Source organism: Podarcis vaucheri (assembly GCF_965113315.1).
Source record: "Podarcis vaucheri genome assembly, chromosome: 3".
NCBI lineage: Eukaryota > Metazoa > Chordata > Lepidosauria > Squamata > Lacertidae > Podarcis > Podarcis vaucheri.
In genome coordinates this window covers 112,479,978-112,501,580 of record NC_138761.1, presented here as the reverse complement: position 1 = coordinate 112,501,580, position 21,603 = coordinate 112,479,978, and the positions used below count along the sequence as shown (strand labels likewise).

Here is a 21,603-nt window from a genome sequence, read left to right as displayed (position 1 = left end):
CCTTTCTGAATCAGGCTTGTCTTGGGGACAAATGACACATTAAGAGCGCATAAGTAGCATGCATAGGACTGGTCACATCTTATAAAAAAAGTAATAATAAGACTGCCACAACTTCAGATGCTGATCTGTGCAGAACAGGGGTCAGCAAACTTTTTCATCAGGGCCCGGCCCACTGTCCCTCAGACCATGTGGGGTGCCAGACTATATTTTGAAGGGGGGAAAATTAACGAATTCCTATGCCCCACAAATAACCCAGAGATGCATTTTAAATCAAAGCACACATTCCACTCATGTAAAAAACACCAGGCAGGCCCCACAAATAACCCAGAGATTCATTTTAAATAAAAGGACACATTCTACTCATGCAAAAACACCCTGATTCCCGGATTGTGCACGGGCCAGATTGAGAAGGCAATTGGGCCAGATCCAGCCCCTGGGCCTTAGTTTGCCTACCCATGGTCTAGGGCAAAAACCCCCACAAAGGATTTTGACTGGTGGGTGAGACAACCCCATAGGTATATCAATCATGTGGTGAGATAATGATGTTATACAGCTGGAAGGTAGCCCTGCCCACCTGCCACACTTGGCCCACAAGGAACAGGTCCTGTGAAACCAAAAAGGTCTCCTAACCCTGCTCTAGCATAAAAACCTCACGGGCATTTTTACTGTGAAAATGCTATGTGTGGTGCATTAATGTATTGATGTATTTACTCTCCCTAGTCTCTCCTTTCGTTTGGAGCTCATGTGAGCACAGAAACACATGCTCCCACTGTCTGGTGCTGTCATTCCCTGTGCTGATTTCCCATTGAAAAGTGAAGCTGCTATTTTCAGCAGAAAAAATGTACTGCTGGCACTGATAATGAGTGAGCACCCATCTATGAGAAACTGTTGCGAAATTTCTCCAACCCCCTGGAGGAGGTGATCTTTATAATTTCTCTGCCCATATATATATGGCGGCGAATTTCCAGAAGCATTTGTGCACAATTTTGTTTATGTGAAACCAAGATCATTTATATCTCTGGAATGGAATACACCACAAGTGGCTTCCTGGGTTTTCCCATGGTGCAAATATGCCATTATTCAGAGTTACAACAGTGCTTGGAACAGACAATCTTGTGTCCTTCTTCCAATCCAATGGCTTTCTGGTTTGGTGTAAGAATCATAGAATCATAGAATCATAGAGTTGGAAGAGACCACAAGGGCCATCAAGTCCAACCCCCTGCCAAGCAGGAAACACCATCAGAGCACTCCTGACATATGGTTGTCAAGCCTCTGCTTAAAGACCTCCAAAGTAGGAGACTCCACCACACTCCTTGGCAGCAAATTCCACTGTCAAACAGCTCTTACTGTCAGGAAGTTCTTCCTAATGTTTAGGTGGAATCTTCTTTCTTGTAGTTTGGAGCCATTGCTCCGTGTCCACTTCTCTGGAGCAGCAGAAAACAACCTTTCTCCCTCCTCTATGTGACATCCTTTTATATATTTGAACATGGCTATCATATCACCCCTTAACCTCCTCTTCTCCAGGCTAAACATGCCCAGCTCCCTTAGCCGTTCCTCATAAGGCATCGTTTCCAGGCCTTTGACCATTTTGGTTGCCCTCCTCTGGACACGTTCCAGTTTGTCAGTGTCCTTCTTGAATTGTGGTGCCCAGAACTGGACACAGTACTCCAGGTGTGGTCTGACCAGAGCAGAATACAGTGGCACTATTACTTCCCTTGATCTAGATGCTATACTCCTATTGATGCAGCCCAGAATTGCATTGGCTTTTTTAGCTGCCGCGTCACACTGTTGGCTCATGTCAAGTTTGTGGTCAACCAAGACTCCTAGATCCTTTTCACATGTACTGCTCTCAAGCCAGGTGTCACCCATCTTGTATTTGTGCCTCTCATATTTTTTGCCCAAGTGCAATACTTTACATTTCTCCCTGTTAAAATTCATCTTGTTTGTTTTTGCCCAGTTCTCTAATCTGTCAAGGTCGTTTTGAAGTGTGATCCTGTCCTCTGGGATGTTAGTCACCCCTCCCAGTTTGGTGTCATCTGCAAATTTGATCAGGATGCCCTTGAGTCCATCATCCAAGTCGTTGATAAAGATGTTGAATAAGACCGGGCCCAAGACAGAACCCTGTGGCACCCCACTAGTCACTCTTCTCCAGGATGAAGAGGAGCCATTGATGAGCACCCTTTGGGTTCGGTCAGTCAGCCAGTTACAAATCCACTGAGTGGTAGCATAGTCAAGACCACATTTTACCAGCATATCATGGGGCACCTTGTCAAATGCCTTGCTGAAATCAAGGTAGGCTACATCCACTGCGTTCCCTTCATCTACCAGGCTTGTAATTCTGTCATAAAACGAGATCAGGTTAGTCTGACATGACCTATTTTTCAGAAATCCATGCTGACTATTGGTGATCACAGCATTCCTTTCTAGGTGCTCACAGACTGTTTGCTTAATGATCTGCTCCAGAATCTTCCCTGGTATTGATGTCAGACTGACTGGGCGGTAATTATTTGGGTCCTCTCTTTTCCCCTTTTTGAAAATAGGGACAACATTTGCCCTCCTCCAGTCTGCCGGGACTTCGCCTGTTCTCCAGGAATTCTCAAAGATGACTGCCAGTGGTTCTGAGATCACATCTGCCAGTTCTTTTAATACTCTTGGATGCAGTTCATCTGGCCCTGGAGACTTGAATACATCTAAACTAGCCAAATATTCTTGTACTATCTCCTTAGTTATTCTGGGCTGTGTTTCCTTTGCTGAATCATTTGCTCTGTCAGAAAGCAGCTCTCTGGAATGTGCTTGGAGTTTAATAACCAGAGGGTTTTGGTTTTTCCCCAACTGGGGTTTATTCTACTCTGCTCCTCAAGAGAAAAAACACACACACAGCTTCAGCCCAGTCAGAGAGGAAACGTCTCAGACCCTCCCTCCAAATTTCTGTCCCTATGACTAGTGAGTATCTGGTGGCTTTAAGGCACTTGAAACCCCTAGCCAGGAAGGAGGTAGGGTACATGGAAGTTACTGAGGATTTTGTCAAATGATCTGTGTGAGAGAGAGATTGTGTGAAGGTTGTGCTCTTGTCCTCACATTTCCTGATGGAGAGATCTATCCTCAGCTGGGAGGGTGAACAACTCAAAGACTGCTCTGAATGGCCAATCAAAAACCTGCACGGAGGTTGTGAAGCACAGGCAGAGATGGGTGTGGCTTGGAGACAGGGGTGTGGCTTGAAAGGGTGTATGGCTTGGGGATAGTCCTAAGGACCAGACAGAGAGGGGTGGAGAGTCACATTCATTCCCCAGGTCTGAAATTCTTCACCACTGTCCTAAGCTTATCTTTTCTCTCTCCTGATGTTGCCTCAGACTGACAATGGGGAAAGAGTTTGAGATGCAGAAGAAGAGTTTGGAGAAGGGCATGGACTCAGTGCTGTGTATGCAGAAGCCCCCAGTTTCAATCACTGGGAACTCCAGACAGAGCTACTGGAGATTCCTCTCAAAGAGTCACTGCCAGTCAGTGTATACAGTACTGAGCTCAGTGATCTGACTTGGTATGGTAGCTTCCTAGACAGGCTCCAGAACTCCAAGCATGGAGAGAAAAGCCCTTAATCTAAACAGACTTTTCATTTCTTATCATTTCTTTTTTAGAATTTATCCTTTCTTGGTTCTTTTTCATCTTCTAAGCAGACCTGGAACCCTATGTCTGTTCCCTGCAGAGGCAGGGGAAGATGGGCTCCACAGAGGAAGTGGAACGATGCCTCTAAGTCTAGTCCCTCAGAAAATTATTTCCTCATTTGAAGACTCCTTCATTTACCTAGCAGGGAGTGCCAAACAGTTCTTATCCATCACAATTGTATGAGAAGTTGGTTGCGACTAGCTTTTGCTGGCATGCTACCAGTAGTTGTCACTTGGTGAATATGGCCAGCTAAAAATATTTGCAGCAAAAGCGAAAACATCTGCTCAGTTATTTTGCGTCCAATTTTTAAATAAAAGAAAGCTAATGGATGAACCCAGTATACCCAAATGAGTCCTATGTTCAGTCATCCTTTAGTTCTATTTATAACCCATTTCAACAGGGATAGTGATTGATTGCACATTATCTCCAAAGTCCCGGGTGACCAGGTCACAATTTGTGGGTGAGTATAGTCCACAATAATCAGAAAAGCACTATTTGTTTGTTAATTACCTGTTGTTATTCTAGTAACCAATTTATGCACTATCTTTCACCACGAAAGTGAAGCAGCAGCACTGGCTGTAGGGTAACATTGCCACAGGTCCTGCCAAAGGGAATTATGGGGGAAAGCAATATGGGTTCTCTTCCAATTGATGTCCCTTCCACACACTGCATCAAGTGGTGGAGAATGTCATGCCTGGTGTCCAAATTCTGCCCTCCTGGGCTCTTCTATCCGAGATCCTTTCCTCGGGAACATCCTTCACTAGCTCTGCTTCAAACCCTCCTTAAGTGTTCTTGCCTGGCTGGAATGTGTTGGCTTTTTGCAGTATGGTAGCGCTGCAGAGAGCTTGCTGGGGAGACCATGCATTAAAAAGGAAGGACTCAAAAAGTACTTAAAGAAGGTTTTAATAAGAAAAACAAAAACTCCATTTACACTAAATACATCAACAAACCAGACCCAACCACCAACCCATCCCCCAGGGTAATGAGAGAGCTAGGTGCTGCTCCTTATATACTCTACCCAATTGCTGACACAGTTTAATCAGTACAACTCAGCAGCACCTGCTATGCTCCACAGCTGTAAAGCTGGGTCTCGTTAGTTTGCTCTGGCCCCTTAAAGACACACACATCGGGTGGAACAATGATGAACCTTTATATGTAAAGAAACCATTCAACAGAATGTGTCCTTCAACTCAGATAACACCTCACCATTACCTGGATGCAAGACAGAGAGGTAGAGTTATCTGGATGGCTACTATTGCAGAAAGAAAATGCTGAAATTGATAGATATTTGCAGTGGTGGCTGATGCCCATGAGGCTGGCAGAAAAGAGCAGGAAGTCATTAGGAAGTCCACTCATCTTTTCTGGTGGGTGGTGTTGTGGCCAGGCAGCTGTGATTTGATAGTGATCTGGCACGGGGGTGGGGATTGACACTCCTGGCTCGTGTCACCCTGGCCGCATCATCAGAGCTGGGCGGGACCACCCTCAGTGTGGTCCCGCTAGCCAATCAGTGCTGGTTGTGGGTGTGGCTACAGGAGATTTAACCACGGTGAGGCCAGGGGCCTCCCTCTTCCGCAGTGCCGGATTTATGTATGGGGGGAAAGATTCAGGATCAGAAGGAGGGGCTCCCCCTAATGGTGGTTTACCCTTTGTTGGACTCCCTGCAGATGGGCAGGAGTTGAGATATAGCCAGGCTTCACCCAATGCCTAAGCCAAACCACTCACATCTGTGACCAATAAAGTTGTGGCCTATTTGAACCCATAAACCAAAATTATTTCTGTACATGTGTCTATTAACTAGTAGGGAACTGTGGGTCATGGGGGCTGGAGAAGGACAGAGAAAAGCCACTCCTCTGATTGGATGTAAGGGCTGGCTGAGGGTGGACTGAAATTGGTAGGGGCAACTGTTTACTCCAACAGTTCAGCTTCCAGTGGACATTTGGTCCAGTCTAGCAAGGACTTTTCTTGTGTTATGGTCAGCTTGGTTTCATCTTAAATGTGCGTTCTGCTCCTTTATAGATTAATCTCCTATAGCAATTATTGGAGTGAGGTGGGGCAGGCAAGGAGGCCTTTCCCACTGGGAGGTTCCTCTACCTACCCTAGGGCCAACAGACATTGCCTGTCCTGTGGGAAGGAACATCTGAAAACAGCTCCTGTTTCAATGGGGCTGGCTGTTTGATGTGTGAGCATGCGGTTCTTGATTAATCTGTTGCATTTTATACATGTTCATTCACCACTTTGAGGAGTCTAGTCAAAAGTCAGGGTATGAGCCTACGAAATGAACCAATTGGCTGAATGACAATTCACAGGCCACCAGACTAGCACCTCCACAAGAACCGGTTTCACTTCCCCAATTGAATGAGTTGCTGTTATTATTAACGTCAGATCCGATCAATTGTAATAAATTAATCAACTGAAGGTACACATAGATAAAAACACTCATGCCCTTCAGATGCAATTACCCTTCTATGAAAACGACTAAAAACATAATACGAGCTTCCCCTCAACCCTCCACCAGCTTAATCTGGTACTCACAAGCCAACCTCATTTGAATGTATATGTGTAACCAGAGTTATTAATGGAATGTATTTCAGTTAGAGAGGGATTTGATGAAATGTTATAAGTATCTGAGCCACTTGAGAGCTTCAATTATTATTTTTTCTTTTCTTTTTTAAGAAAAAAGACAGGCTATGCTTGCATACTGCAGCTTTGGCAGAAGCCTTAAGTGCATTTTGTTGTTTTTCTCTTGCCCCCCTCTTCCATTTTAGCAGCCTCAGATTCCCCATATGCTAGGAAGTGTTGGATTTCTGTTATGCCACTGTGCAGTTTTTGGAGTCACAAGACTCTGTTTACATTCCAGACTCTTGGAAGTCTCACTGGAGATGGATGTTGATGTTACTGGTTTTCTGTTTCTTTGTCTAGTTGTTCACTGACTCTCACAGAGAGCAGGTGCATATTCTTTTCTGTCCTGCATAGTTAGAAATAAACATAGCGATGCAGCACATATTTCCATCTCCTAAAATGATTGTATACTCTGCGGAATGGGGGAATGTGCCTGAAGCCTCATCAAAGGCTTAGGTCGTTAATCACCATCGGAGGAGGAGAGCCTGATGGATTCTGAAGTATGTTGTGGAAGAGAGCTATTTCAGCTCGGTCAAACGCAAGCTGCAACAGGAAGACCTCCATGCTACTCTTTCTCCCTTAGCTATAGTGCAACATTTGAAATCCCTAATATAAACCGAGGTAGATTTCCGGCTCACGTTGCAACAAGCATTTGATCAAATACTTATGGAAATTATATTTTTAAACACGATCCTTTTTATTAATAAAGACATTTTTTTTAGTGGAAAATAGAACCCCATTACAGTGTTACCTCGATTTAAGAACAGTCCGGTTTAAGAACGATTTGGTTTACAAACTCAGCAAAACTGGAAATAGTGTCTTGGTTTGAGAACTTTACCTTGGTCTAAGAATGGAATCTGAACAGTGGAAGGGCACTGGGAGCGGGAGGTCTCATTAGGGAAAACGTGCCTCAGTTTAAGAATGGTTTTAGTTTAAGAACTAACTTCCGAAACGGACTAAGTTCGTAAACCGAGGTACCACTGTACTTTCATTCTTAATCAATTATCTGTTCTGGGAACATGGGCTCTGCTGTAATATTCCTTTGTCTTTGTCAATGCCACTTTGTACAATGCACCTTCTGGTGTGAAGATTAATCTTCTTTAAAAATAAATTTATAGTTTCTGATGCATAAAAGGGGCAGGGTACTATTGCACACTATAGGATTGGCTGTAGATCAGGGTTAGAACGTATGCTTTGCAAATGTTCCCAGAATCAATCCCTTGAACCCATGGGAGCAAAAAAAAGCAATTGCAGGGCAACACATTCTCAAGCATACACATTCAAGTATATACCGGTAGTTTTTGTGTTGGAGACGGTAACATCAGGCCTTGCTGAGACTGATGACAAAGATTAATGTTGGGAATAAATCTCTTGCTGCTGGTAAACACCAGAACACAGAAAACGAGGGGGCCCAATGAAAAGAATGCTCTGGGTGCTTTGTTTTGCACTTTCGTTGCTATCCCAGGAGGGCTATGCTACCAAGCAACGTTACCAGTCGAGGCAAAGATCCAGTAAAGGTTTGGGCCACCAGGGGCTGTGTACACATTATACCAGGGGTCAGCAAACTTTTTCAGCAGGGGGCCAGTCCACTGTCCCTCAGACCTTGTGGGGGGCCGGACTATATTTTGAAGGGAAAAATAAAAAATCGGCCCAGTATACCGGAAGGAGCATCTCCATCCCCATCGTTCTGCCCGGACGCTGAGGTCCAGCGCCAAGGGCCTTCTGGCAGTTCCCTCATTGTGAGAAGCAAAGCTACAGGGAACCAGGCAGAGGGCCTTCTCGGTAGTGGCGCCCGCCCTGTGGAACGCCCTCCCATCAAATGTCAATGAGATAAACAACTACCTAACATTTAGAAGACATCTGAAGGCAGCCCTGTTCAGGGAAGTTTTTAATGTGTGACATTTTAATGTATTTCTCATCTTTGTTGGAAGCCGCCCAGAGTGGCTGGGGAAACCCAGCCAGATGGGCGGGGTACAAATAAATTGTTGTTGTTGTTGTTGTTGTTGTTGTTGTTGTTGTTGTTGTTGTTATTAAATGAACAAATTCCTATGCCCCCAAAATAACCCAGAGATGCATTTTAAATAAAAGCACACATTCTACTCGTGTAAAAACACCAGGCAGGCCCCACAAATAACCCAGAGATGCATTTTAAATAAAAGCACACATTCTAGAAACACCCTGATTCCCGGACCGTGTGTGGGCTGGACTGAGAAGGCGATTGGGCTGGATCCAGCCCCCGGGCCTTGGTTTACCTACCCATGCATTATACCTTTGAAGCACATCTTCTCCAAAGAATCTTGGGAACCTCACAAAGCTCCAAGTTCCCAGCAACCTGTTCCAGGATTCTTTGAGGAGGTGAATGTGCTCTTAAGAGAATGGGTTGACTTTATCATTGTGCTATTACAAATGTTCCGTCTACACAAGCATATCAGCTTGCCATAAGGAACAAGCCCCACGTCTCCTCTCCTGTGCACTGTTCTGAAGGCTCTCCCGAGTCCTTGGGCCAATTTTGAGGACACGCAGCAGGTGGAGAAAGGGGGAAGCCCTGTTGCATTTGTAGAACCTCTTGCACAGGGCTTCAGCTGATAGGGATAGTTAGATGAATCTTACCTATAGTGTATGCAGATGCAGCCTAAGCCCATGTTTTTAGAGAGTGGGTTTCTGATGGGGGCAGAAAACCTGAAGGCAGCTGAGAGACCTAAATATAACTCTGAGCTCTTATGCTGACATGTGAATGACTGTTTGAGTCTAGATATACTTGCTTTGGGTTTCAAGTTCTGTGAAATGGTTGACTCCTGATCCGATGAATCTGCTTTATTACAGGAAAGCAGACAGACATTTATGTAGCTTTGACTAAAGTAGTATTCACCCCTTGGCATGTGGGGTGGTCGGAGTTAGTTCTTCCACACTTCCACACTTATTGGGGGACAGGAGGCAGGCAGGTGTGGAGGACTCCCTGGTCCTGAATGGGGTAGCTGTGCCCCTGAAGTACCAGGTGTGCAGCCTGGGAGTCATTTTGGACTCACAGCTGTCCATGGAGGCGCAGATCAATTCTGTGTCCAGGGCAGCTGTTTATCAGCTCCATCTGGTACGCAGGCTGAGACCCTACCTGCCAGCGGACTGTCTCACCAGAGTGGTGCATGCTCTAGTTATCTCTTGCTTGGACTACTGCAATGTGCTCTATGTGGGGCTACCTTTGAAGGTACAACAAATCCAGAATACGGCAGCTAGACTGGTGACTGGGAGCGGCCATCGAGACCACATAACACTGGTTTTGAAAGATCTACACTGGCTCCCAGTATGTTTCTGAGCACAATTCAAAGTGTTGGTGCTGACCTTTAAAGCCCTAAATGGCCTCGGCCCAGTATACCTGAAGGAGCGTCTCCATCTCCATTGTTCTGCCCAGACACTGAGGTCCAGTGCTGAGGGCCTTCTGGCGGTTCCCTAGCTGCGAGGAGCCAAGTTACAGGGAACCAGGCAGAGGGCCTTCTCAGTAGTGGAAGCCCCGTGGAACGCCTTCCCATCAGATGTCAGGGAAATAAACAACTACCAGACTTTTAGAAGACATCTGAAGGCAGCCCTGTTTAGGGAAGCTTTTAATGTTTAATAGACTATTGTATTTTAATATTCTGTTGGGAGCCACCCAGAGTGGCTGGGGAAACCCAGCCAGATGGGTGGGGTATAAATAATGAATTATTATTATTATTATTATTATTATTATTATTATTATTACTGCTTTGCACAAGCAGCATGCAAGTCAGAGCACAGAACAACACAGCAATAGCATGGGACTATCTGGGCTGTACCATGCCAGCATTCAGGTAGAAGTTCACATTCTTAGACAAGAAATGTTGCCTGCACATAAAAAATTAACATGCCAGGGAGAATTTTAGGGCAGTCTTGCACAAAGGTTTTTTTAGTGAGTAGCAGTGGCTTCCACCCCCATGGAGGAGGATTCCATCTTGTGACCCCCATCCCGGCAGTCCGAAGTGGTATAGTCCAGCCCTTCCTCATCGGCTGCCAGAAATCAAGCCATAGCTGCCACCCAGGGAGCATTCCATCAACATGAGATGGGCAAGATGGGAAAAGTTCAGAGGTTAAGGATAAAGCCAGGTAGTGGAGGAACGACGACTTGATGGAAACCACAAAATGGCAACCCCATTCCTGCCTGGGAAGAAAGGGTAAGTGAAGAGCTACACCAGGAACAAGAGGGCAGTAAATATCTACATAGGGATTTGCTGCCCCTGTGGATCTTGCCACCAGAGGCAGTTGCCTCACCTTGCCTCATGGGTGGACTGGCCCTGGATGCTTCAGAATGGTGGCAAAGTTAAATTAAATAAAAAGTATGAACATTCTACTTACTGCTCAAAAGGTATGCAGCAGGGGGTCCTGGGGTGCTCTGATTATGATATTATGATGTATCTATAGATACCTAAGGGTAAGTACTGGTATGGAATACCTTATGGATGATGCTCCGTTAGGATTACATCTGAAGCTGGATCACGAAGTTCAGGTCTAGTTTCAGTAGCTCATAAGATCAGGCCATTAGTTCCAAATAAAATTGTAAGAGTGAACACCAACATAGGCTTCACTGGCAAATTATTTTTGTAACCTCAAGTAAAGGTAAAGGGACCCCTAACCGTTAGGTCCAGTCATGGACAACTCTGGGGTTGCGGCGCTCATCTCGCTTTACTGGCCAAGGGAGCCGGCGTACAGCTTCCGGGTCATGTGGCCAACATGACTAAGCTGCTTTCTGGTGAACCAGAGCAGCACACGGAAAAACCATTGAACTTCCCGCTGGAGTGGTACCTATTGATCTACTTGCACTTTGACGTGCTTTCGAACTGCTAGGTTGGCAGGAGCAGGGACCGAGCAATGGGAGCTCACCACGTAGCGGGGATTTGAACCGCCGACCTTCTGATCGGCAAGCCCTAGGCTCTGTGGTTTAACAAACAGCACCACCCACTTCCAACCTCAAGTAAGTTTGTGGTTTATTTCTTTAGTTGTGATAATCCCCTAAAGCACTAACAGCACAAACCTAGGCATGCCTGCACAGAAAGATGTCTCACTGAGTTCAATGGGACTTACTCCCAGGTAAGTATATATTGGATTGTAGCCTTAAGGTGTTATGTAAACTGAAGAAGCATTACTTAATGTGTTACTTTTTTGACTTGGTTTTAAAAATAGAATTTCTGTATTTGTGATGGAATAAAGTACAGGATCTTCATTACCATTGACAAATCTATCTAGAATCAGGAGCCTTCTAACTTCTTGTTTTGCTTCTCATTTATTACAATAGGTAATGACCAACTTATTTGTGTTGAGGGGGAAGAAACACCCTTCGTAATGCAAAACGTTCTAACCAGATATGTTAGATTTTGGGTCAGATAATTATTTTTTTCAAGTGAAGTCAGTAATAACAAAAAAGGTTGGAAAATACATGGCTTTCATATTGTGCATAATTTTAAAAAAATCATTAATAAATAAACCCCCTCCATCATGGAAATAAGTATGAAGCACTTATAAAGGCAACGCGCTATAGGTCTATGGTAAACATGCAAATATATTCAACAAGCAACACAAAATTGGTTGTAGTAGTCACTGCTGAATTCACATTCCAATAGGGTCTACACAGCATTTCCCCCTGAATGGTGAACATGTCAACTGGAATCTTACAAACACTTGGATTTCAACTTGGGAAATGCCCTTTCACTTGCTGGACATCTTGAGGTTGGTGTTTGACTCCCAAAGCGTGACTCTAAATAATGAATATGAATATTGTGACACTGGAGTCAACACAGACTAAAACAAAGAATCGCCCACATTGCTAGCTGAGCCCAGTCACTAAGTCTTTCTTCTCCAGATGACTTGGGTCCCCAGACACATCGTATGTTGCCCTATAAAGGAGGATTTGAAACTGGATGGTCAATGGGATTCTTTTGTTTACTTTTTCCACTTGAAAAATGAAGTTGTCCCATCCATGTGAGGTCTTCTGTTTCTGCAATAACGCTTTCCTTCTCTCTGCTCTCCTGTGGATCTCCCCCAACATCTCGTTTGGTCCCTCCCTCCAACACTCTAGGAGAGATTTACTGGGGCGCAGAGGGGAGGTGGGAGAGGAGAAGAAGGAGAGTTGTGTTGCCCCAATGGGGAGTCTTTGCATGAATGGGATGACTTCATTGGGTAAGGCCCCAAGACTCCTGCTGCTACACTACAAGCTGCACACAACCAGGCCTGCACAACATCTGTGCAACTCACCAAAAGGGACACAGCTTGCTAGCTATGCATTGTGGCTTGTTATGTGTGCTGTAGCCTTCTGTTTCTGCAGGCCAAGAACGGTTAAGGTGGTATGCTGAGCTGTTGGCAGGCCACAGCAGGAGACTGCAGAGATGTGTGTTTAATTTGATGTTCACAAATTGTGCAGACCTGTCTGAAACAAAGGCAATGGCAGGGCTGTGGGAGTTTGAGCCTAAGCAAAATCAGCATCCAGCTATAGGCATATGTCATAAGTGGCATATGTCACTCAACTGCAGCCTTTGCAATTGAAATATTTTCACAATTGGAAAGCTTACCTCTTGGCAAGCAAATCTCTATCTGGACACTTTCTGTGGCCACTGATGATTTGATATACTGCCACACAATAGCTGTCAGTTTGACATGATAAATATAAATATACAATTCAGCCCTTGGCATAAGGTCCTGTGTATTCTGTAAGATACTCATTGCTTCTGGACAATACTGAAATCTTTACACATTATTTCCAAGGGGAGAAAAAGTATCTTGTATTGCTCAGCAAGTTGAATGTTTGCAAAATGAAGATGTACATTTGACTAACACAGATGAAAAGTTCTTGTCAACATTCTGAGCTGTTAAAGTGTGTGTGTGTTCCTTTCTCATCAAAAGGGATAGAAAAGTAGGAAAGATCTCGCTCAAATGCTTATTAACTTACATCTACCACCTCTACCAGCACGACCGCTATGACATCAAAGTACTGTAAATTATCAAAAGCAATGTACAGAAAATTACAAATTCATTTCAAAATACGTCACATTGCTACAACTGAGATAAAAAGTGCTTGTTCGTTTTTGTCAGGAAAAAAGTCCTTCTGAAGTAGAAGTGCCGCCTTGCTTCGGTTTCAAATAAAAAATGGATGCTCCATCTGGTTGTGCTACAAGTAACGTCCTTCTGCTTCGATAGTTGACAGACTAATGACACCGATGGATTGTGAAAGAAAGAAAGAAGATTCCACCTAAACATTAGGAAGAACTTCCTGACAGTAAGAGCTGTTCGACAGTGGAATTTGCTGCCAAGGAGTGTGGTGGAGTCTCCTTCTTTGGAGGAGGTCTTTAAGCAAGGGCTTGACAACCATATGTCAGGAGTGCTCTGATGGTGTTTCCTGCTTGGCAGGGGGTTGGACTCGATGGCCCTTGTGGTCTATTCCAACTCTATGAAAGGCGCACCCCCCACACAGGAGTATTAACTGTCAACATGCCTGGTTACCAAGCAAAGGGGGAAAAGTATCTTCATAAACTCAGAGAAGTCTCCTTCATGGTGTGCCAGCAGTGGTAGCTCAACAGAGGTGCCTTCAGCCTACTTGCCAGCTTTCATCCAGCTCCTCCAGAAGAAACAAAAAGCGAGGGGGGGAGTACCCTACTGGATTTAGTGATGCCTGTATTGCCTCATGAGAGGCACTATGCAAGAAGGAGGCCCAGCCAGTTTCAGAAATGGGTGTCTCAACAGTTCCTGTGCTGTTCCTCTCTGGGAAGGCTCCCTCACCAACATCAAGTCTAAGAAGCCACGAAGTACCGAGGAAACCTGGAAAAGCAAAAGCAACATTGTGAAGAAGGCAACACCTAAATGATTGGCGCTGCAGCCTTCTCTCATTTAATAGCAGTGTGCAGCATAGCCGTGGGACTTTCATGTGTTCAGGAGTTCATTATCCAAGACCCGGTCTATGCATGCAGCAGAACGAAGGTGGGAATAAGGTGGCGAAGTTCTAGACTGTGCCTCTTCAAATCTTGCAAGAAATTGAAACAAGTGGCTTATAACAGGAGCCAATTTCATGAGCAGGTGTGTGAAGGTGTGTGCAAATCATTGAGCAGGTATGTGCCAAACAGTGCTCTGTTCATAGCCCCAACCACTTCCTCTTTCTCTGAACCCCAAATAACCCCAAAGGTACCAAGGGTGAACAAAAGGGGAAGCTTTGGCTTTTGGGGCAGATGATTACGTTCTGAGCAGAAGGTCCAGGAATGCCATCATCCAACTAACTCTAAGAAGAGGCAGTTTGAGGACCTATTTGTTCAGGGATGTGCTTGAGGATGAATCTAGTTGCATCTGTATCTGCTTGGCCACTGTGAAAACAGGATGCTGGACTAGAAAGGCCATTGACCTCCTCCTGCAAGCCTCTTCTTAGGTTCTTATGAAGGTAATGAGCACAAGGCTTCAGTACATCAGTGTTTAACGGGATGATGGGAGATTAGGGGTGCACTAGTTTAGGGCTAGGGAACCTTTGGCCCTCCAGTTTTTGTTAGACTCTAACTCCCATCAGCCCCAGCCATTACAACCAATGGTCAGGGATGATGGGACTTAGGTTTGTTTGTTTATACTTTTCAAATTTGTACATTTCACTAATTTTAAAATGACTTTGACATTTCAAAACTTCCTTCTCCCTCTTTCTGCCGTTTCTTAAATTTGTTTTTAATGTCTTTTGCATATCCAAATTAACTCAATTTGCTCATTTATTCACCTTCTTTAAATTTATTCATATAAAACTGCAGTTTATTACAATAATCCTGCCAATGTTTTTATCTGTTTATAATTTATCAATAAATGATTTTCATTATTTTGTAAAAAAACAAATTGTTATCCTGATTTCTTATTCTTCCAGTAAGTTTCACCATTTCTGCATATTTCTTAACAATAAAATAATAATAAAATTATATTTATATCCCGCCCTCCCCAGCCAAAGCCAGGCTCAGAGAGGCTAACAACAGTTAAAATAGCACAATTTACATAAAATCACAGTAATTAATTGAAATACATTCTAAAATCAATTCAGAATCAAATTTATGGCAACCATTGAGCTAGAGTTCTATGAGGATTACAGCAGGGGGTCAGACTGTACCTTGGCCAAAGGCCTGGTGGAACAGCTCTGTCTTGCAGGCCCTGCGGAAAGATGTCAAGTCCCGCAGGGCCCTGGTCTCTTGTGACAGAGCGTTCTACCAGATCCACAGATTTGTCTGCATTCTTCCTTTGCTGGGACTTCTGCTTCTTTCCATTTTGGGGCAAGTAACATTCTTGCTGCTGTAGTACCATACATGAATAAGTTTCTATGCAGTTTAGGTAGTTCTGTCCCTATAATTCCCAAAAGAAAAGCTTCTGGGACTTATGAACCAGCAACATCTGTAGGGCCAAAGGTTCCCCAGCTGCCCACAACCCTTCAGTCATGTACTTTTTACCTTTGTCCATCACCTTCCACACACCAGAGGGCAAAGGTCTGCAGTGGTGAGCTTTATCCGGAGATGTAGGCTCCCTGTGCATAGGTTAGACTGAGTCATGATTATGCAGGGAGCCTTAGAGGCATAGAGCAGCTTCACCACTACAGACCTTCTCCTCCAATCATGTTTATGTGGGTGACACAGGGCGACAGAGATGTGAAGACAGGAGCCATCAAGCATGTTCTTTGCTGTCTCCCTCATGCAATTCTATTTGCCTGAGGCTCAGAATGACTGACCAGGGCTTTCATGAAAGTGTGGACCCTCTGACCTTATGTAGATCCTTCACCCTTGGTGGTAAATTGTCTCGGATCCTGCGCATTGCCTGAAGAGGTGGTTCATTGAAATAAGGTGGCTCTCCATCGATCATCTCTATGACCATGATGCCGAGGGACCAGATATCCACCTGCAATATACATCCATGTGTTAAAGTCTGAAAGGTGCTGCACACAGATGTCTAATCCCCATAGAGACATTGTCCTATCAACATTTTAAAATGAGTTAATTCTGCTTGGTGAAAATCTCTCCTGAAGGGCTGATGACACGGTGGATCTACACAGAGGGGAAAAACCTGCTACAAATAAGTCAGAAATTAAATCGTTGTAACCAAAGAAAAAAATGCTACGTAAAAATCACATCGAACTTTTTTGCTCTGCGGTGCCATCTGGCGTTGCATGTTTATAACGCATTCAAAACATTTTTATTTATTTTTTATTAATGTAGCTGAGTCCCAAGAGTGAGATTACACATTTGGTTCAGGGTGGCTCTGGAAAGATATCTAATCCCAACCCAGGCAGTGCTTTTTAAAAATCTGGAATTTCTTTTTCTGCTGGAATAGACAGTGTTACCAGTTTCCATGCACTGGGTTTCACTGGGTATCACTGCCTATGCTTAAATTTAGTAATGCCATTGAAACTAGAAATTAGTCAGTTAATTAAGTCAAAATCTAGTGTGTTTGTAATTCTCGGCCTTTTGGAGAAGATCAAGTGCAGTACAGTTAATCCTTGATTGTATAGTGAGCCCTGACTCTGGTTCAGTGAACGTTAACATTTTTCTAATTCGAACTGAGATTGATTATGAGTTAAATTATATTTTCTGTGCTTGCACAATCAGCATGTAGATTTTAAGTGCCCCTGCTTCCCACCGCTCCCTGTACTGCAGCCTTATGTTATCACTGCTGCTAGGTAATAAATACAGTGGTACCTCAGGTTACAGATGCTTCAGGTTACAGACGCTTCAGGTTACAGACTCCGCTAACCCAGAAATAGTACCTCGGGTTAAGAACTTTGCTTCAGGATGAGAACAGAAATCATGTGGTGGTGGCGCAACAGCAGCAGGAGGCCCCATTAGCTAAAATGGTACCTCAGGTTAAGAACAGTTTCAGGTTAAGAACGGACCTCTGTAATGAATTAAGTTCTTAACCCGAGGTACCACTGTAGTTGATGGAAGAGCCCAGTGGAGCAGGTGTTTCAGCAGGTCCAGTAAAGTCACCCTGTGTGGCCCCATCTCTGTTTCTGCTGCACTGGGGTGCATTATGGAACCCCCTAGTAGCCAGTCTTATGGTCCCTATGAATACCAACGGAGGGCTCCATCCAACTAAGTTCTACTCAAGAGGAGACCCATTGAAATCAATGTGCCTATTCTGCACTTCTCTGAGAAGCCAGATCCATTTGGCTCTTCCTTTCCATTTTAGCTTATCATTATAAGAACTATCATGTAGCTTTAAAAATAATGGTGCCTGGGTTTGTTTGCTCTCCTCTTCCCTCCTCCTCCCTTTTCCCACCTTTCCTTTTGTGCTGTTTCTTTTAGAGTGTAAGCTGTGCGTAGGGACAATCTTTGTTTTGCTTCATGGCATGTAAGCTGCTTCTGTTAATACAGTGGTGCCCCGCAAGACGAATGCCTCACAAGACGGAATACCCGCTAGACGAAAGGGTTTTCCGTTTTGGAGGTGCTTCGCAAAACGAATTTCCTATGGGCTTGCTTCGCAAGACGAAAATGTCTTGCGAGTTCCTGCGGTTTTTTTCCCCTCCCCCCCTTTTCCCCAAGCCGCTTATCAGCTGATCCTAAGCCGCTAAGCCTCTTAACAGCTGATCCGCTAAGCTGCTAATCAGCTGATCCGCTAAGCCGCTAAACCGCTTATCAGCTGATCCACTAAGCCCGCTAAGCCGCTAATAGTGCTAATCCGCTTAGCCGCTAATCGTCTTGCTTTGCAAGACGAAAAAACCGCAAGACGAAGAGACTCGCGGAACGGATTCTTTTCGTCTTGTGAGGCACCACTGTAAATGTTTGATGGAACGGTTTATAAAATGAATATATGTTGCTGTATGGAACAAAACACCAGTTGTACTTACCTCTGTTCCATAAGGCAGTCTGGAGATCACTTCAGGTGCCATCCAGTAGGGGGTTCCAACAAGTGATTTCCGTTTCGGAACGTCTTTTGAAACCTGGGCGCAGAATCCAAAATCTGACAATTTTATCTGAAATGAAAAAAAACAAAAACAAATAAATAACACACCAGAGAAATAATCCAGTGAGCAGTGTTCAGACATATTTAGCAGATGCCCATAATTTTAGCTGTACAGTATTGATATTTATTCTCTGTTAAAACTAAGCAAGGCTCTGCTTTGGTAAGTGATGGAACTGCATATTTCCCAAAGTAGCCAAGATAAAGCTTACTGGGAAATGTGCATGAAGGTGTTAATACCATAGAGTAAGCTGTCCAGCCAGACTTGGCTATGTCCACTTCCCCTCACCTTGGGAGGAACTAGGTAATCAAGCCTAGGAATATCTAGGAAAATCCTCAATGATACACTGGGCAATAGATATCGGTCATAATATAGATATGGAAACATGGAAACGATTGTGGAATAAGGATATAAAATTTACAGCCTGTTATGGTTTAAGAGAAAATTATATGAAAATAATCTATCATTGGTATCTAACGCTGAGTAAACTGGCAAAGATGTATAAATCTAAATCAAACAAATGTTGACAAGGTAAAGAGAAAGAAGGTTGTTTTTTCCATATGTGGTGGCCTTGCAGTAAGGTTAAAGCTTACTGGGAAATGATATATAATGTATTGAAAAGGATGTTCAAAATAACGTGTGTGTGTGTGTGTGTGTGTGTGTGTGTGTGTGTGTGTAAACAAACCCCCAGAAGCTTTTCTATTGGGAATTATAGGGTAGAACTACCTAAATTATATAAAAAAAAATATGTACGCTACTACAGCAGCAAGAATGTTACTTGCCCCAAAATGGAAAGAAGCAGAAGTCCCAGCAAAGGAAGAATGGATACAAAAACTTATGGAATATGCAGAAATGGTGAAACTTACTGGAAGAATAAGAAATCAAGATAACTAACTTTTTATTTAAAAATGGAAATGGTTTATTGAATGTTTACCGATAAATTGCAAACCAATAAAAACATTGGCAGGATTATTGGAGTAACCTGCAGTTTCATAAGAGTATATATTTAAAATAGATAATTAAATGAGCCAATTAAATGAATCTGAATATGCAGAAGATACTTTAAAAATAAATAAATTCAAGGAACCGCAGAAAGGGGGGGAGGAAGTGAAGCTCTGAAATGTTAAAATGATTGTAAAATTAACGAAATGTATAAAACTGAAAAGTACAATTTTGAAAAAAAACATAACAAAACAAAACACAAAGTAGCCAAGATAAGGGGGAATGAATAAGGTTCATCCAGGGATGTGCTGGAAAATGAAGACCGTTGGTTAGGCTGGGAGGGAAACTTGTCTGAAATCCTGGAAAGCAATGTAGACAATTCAGAGCTAGATGGACCAATGGTAATACAGTAAGAAATTCATTTTGCAAGCACCTCCATCATGTCTCGAGCCTTTTTTCTCTTGGCTTTAATATACTCTAATTACAATAGACATTATATAAGTGTGCACAGCAGCTTGGCCAGCTCTGCTGACAAAACAGCGATGTACTTAGAGCAAAATGAGGAACTATTCTTTTTATGAATTCATAGCAGAACCAGTTTTTTAGAATGTCATTGTCCATCCAGATAACACCTATTGTGATGCCCTGGCAGAAGGCTTGTGGTTGAGCCCCGAGTCTTTGGGTTTGCATGTCAGAAACAGGAAAGGCAACACACCAGGTTTCCAGCTCATTTGTCATGTCGGGCTACAGTTTGGGATCCAGAACAGAAAGTTGAAGGAAGAGTTAATAAGGAAGCTACATAAATGGTTGCAATCGCAGAGACCAGCGTTTTATTATAAGCGTTGTCTGTCTGGTTTTTTGGCATCGGTGCGTATGTTACTTTTAATCAAGTTCTTCTTGCCCATTTCTCCTACCCCACAAGTCGACGTCGTTAAAAAAAGAAAAGCGAAAGAAAGAATGGTTGCTATTTGTAAAACAAAGGCACCCATAAGCACAAGCTTCTTTTTATACCATTACAGAATAGATGTAGCCAAGGCAAGTTTTGGGTGCCAGATCCATTTCCCTTGCTGTAGGAGTGCAAAAAGGTTTTTGCATGTCGATTGCTCCTCTGAATAGATAAAAGAGACGCTCCTTTTAAAAAAAAGAAGAAGAGGAGGAGGAGGAGGAAAAATGAAAGGATTATACAACCTCTCATGACAAAATGTGCATTGTAGAGAGTAATAGGCATAATGAGGCTTTGTATGCATATCTACAAAGCAGAGAGGAGATGGCTTTTCATCAGCACCTCTCCTTTTTTAAAAAAGCAAAACCGAAGAACATCTATTCATGATGATGGAAATAATTTTCTTTCCTTTTTGATGTTGGTCTATCACTCTCTCTGAGAAACTCTGCAAGCGGTCAACTCTATCACAACTGTGCAGTGGGTTTGTGAGTGATCGAGGGTGTGCATGGTCAACTTGAAACCCTGTGAAGTCAATAGGATTTTTGTGGGATGTAACATCACTGAAGCAGTCAAACAGAACTTTTCCTGTTTGCTCAGACTGGACACACAGGGGAGTATTGCTCCAGGATTTCTTGTCACACCTGATCTGGAGCATTCTCCCCCTGTTTTATATGATCTGGCTGGGATCCAAAGCACTGCTGATGGCATTCCACTCATGCCCGTGGGGCTTTTCAGCTCCCCCTTCCAGCAGCAGCCCCCACTTCCCTGCAAGCCAAAGGACCATGCAAAGCAGCAGGCCGCAAAGAGGGAGGCGTTGATACTGCAAAGAAATGCCTTTTTTTTCTGCATGTGCACAGAAGCTCTCCCTTTTCATGTTTGTGGCATGTTTCCAGCCTCAGTTTCCTATAATTGATTTCTGCGCAAAGCGTCTTCTCCTTCATAGAGATCATGTGTTGCAATGGGGTCTGAACAGGCCATCCCTTTGTTGGTTAGTATGGATGACCATCCGTAGTGATTGGGAGGTTGGGTTGCTGGACAAATTTTGGTGTTGCCATTTAGCGGGAGGGACCAAAGGTTATAAAATCAAGTCACGCAGCACTGACTGGGCTCTTTTGCTGTGTGCATCGGATCACCTGCCCACCCACCCTAATCTAGGGCTATTGCATTGACTTTGCTATGCCTGTCATGGGGTCGTCTGCTTTTGGGGCAGGGGCCTGGTAGGAATTTTGTCCATTTGGCTGATTGACTGGTGCCATTTGGTTTTCACCTACCAAATCATCACAACTTGTAAAGTTGCGGTTAGGCATTGGTTAAAAAATTGGTTGGTGGAGGGGTAAGTGCCTGCCCCTCCAATGCTGCTGAGGAAAGGGAGTTCCGTTAAAGGAATCCAGGGGCTTGCCATTCTTTCGTCCGTATCCCTGAATGGGGCTTAGGGCCGCGCAAGCCCCCGGGAGCATGGGGGGGGTGAGGGTCTGGTGACCGG

The 21,603-nt window shown here is 43.9% G+C and overlaps 1 protein-coding gene across 4 annotated transcripts in view; it reads right to left on the bottom strand.

The window, feature by feature from the left end:
* Positions 1-13,704: 13,704 nt before the first annotated feature.
* PAK5 (p21 (RAC1) activated kinase 5) overlaps positions 13,705-21,603 on the bottom strand; it is a 111,355-nt gene continuing 103,456 nt past the window's right edge. For all 4 annotated transcript variants that reach the window (XM_082215523.1, XM_082215525.1, XM_082215524.1 and 1 more), the window contains 3 exons: positions 18,122-18,247; positions 16,042-16,176; positions 13,705-14,091 (listed from right to left, as the gene is read on the bottom strand). In XM_082215523.1, the coding sequence (XP_082071649.1) occupies positions 13,936-14,091; positions 16,042-16,176; positions 18,122-18,247 (417 nt within the window). In that variant the 3' untranslated portion in view covers positions 13,705-13,935. The remainder of the gene's footprint in view (positions 14,092-16,041; positions 16,177-18,121; positions 18,248-21,603) is intronic.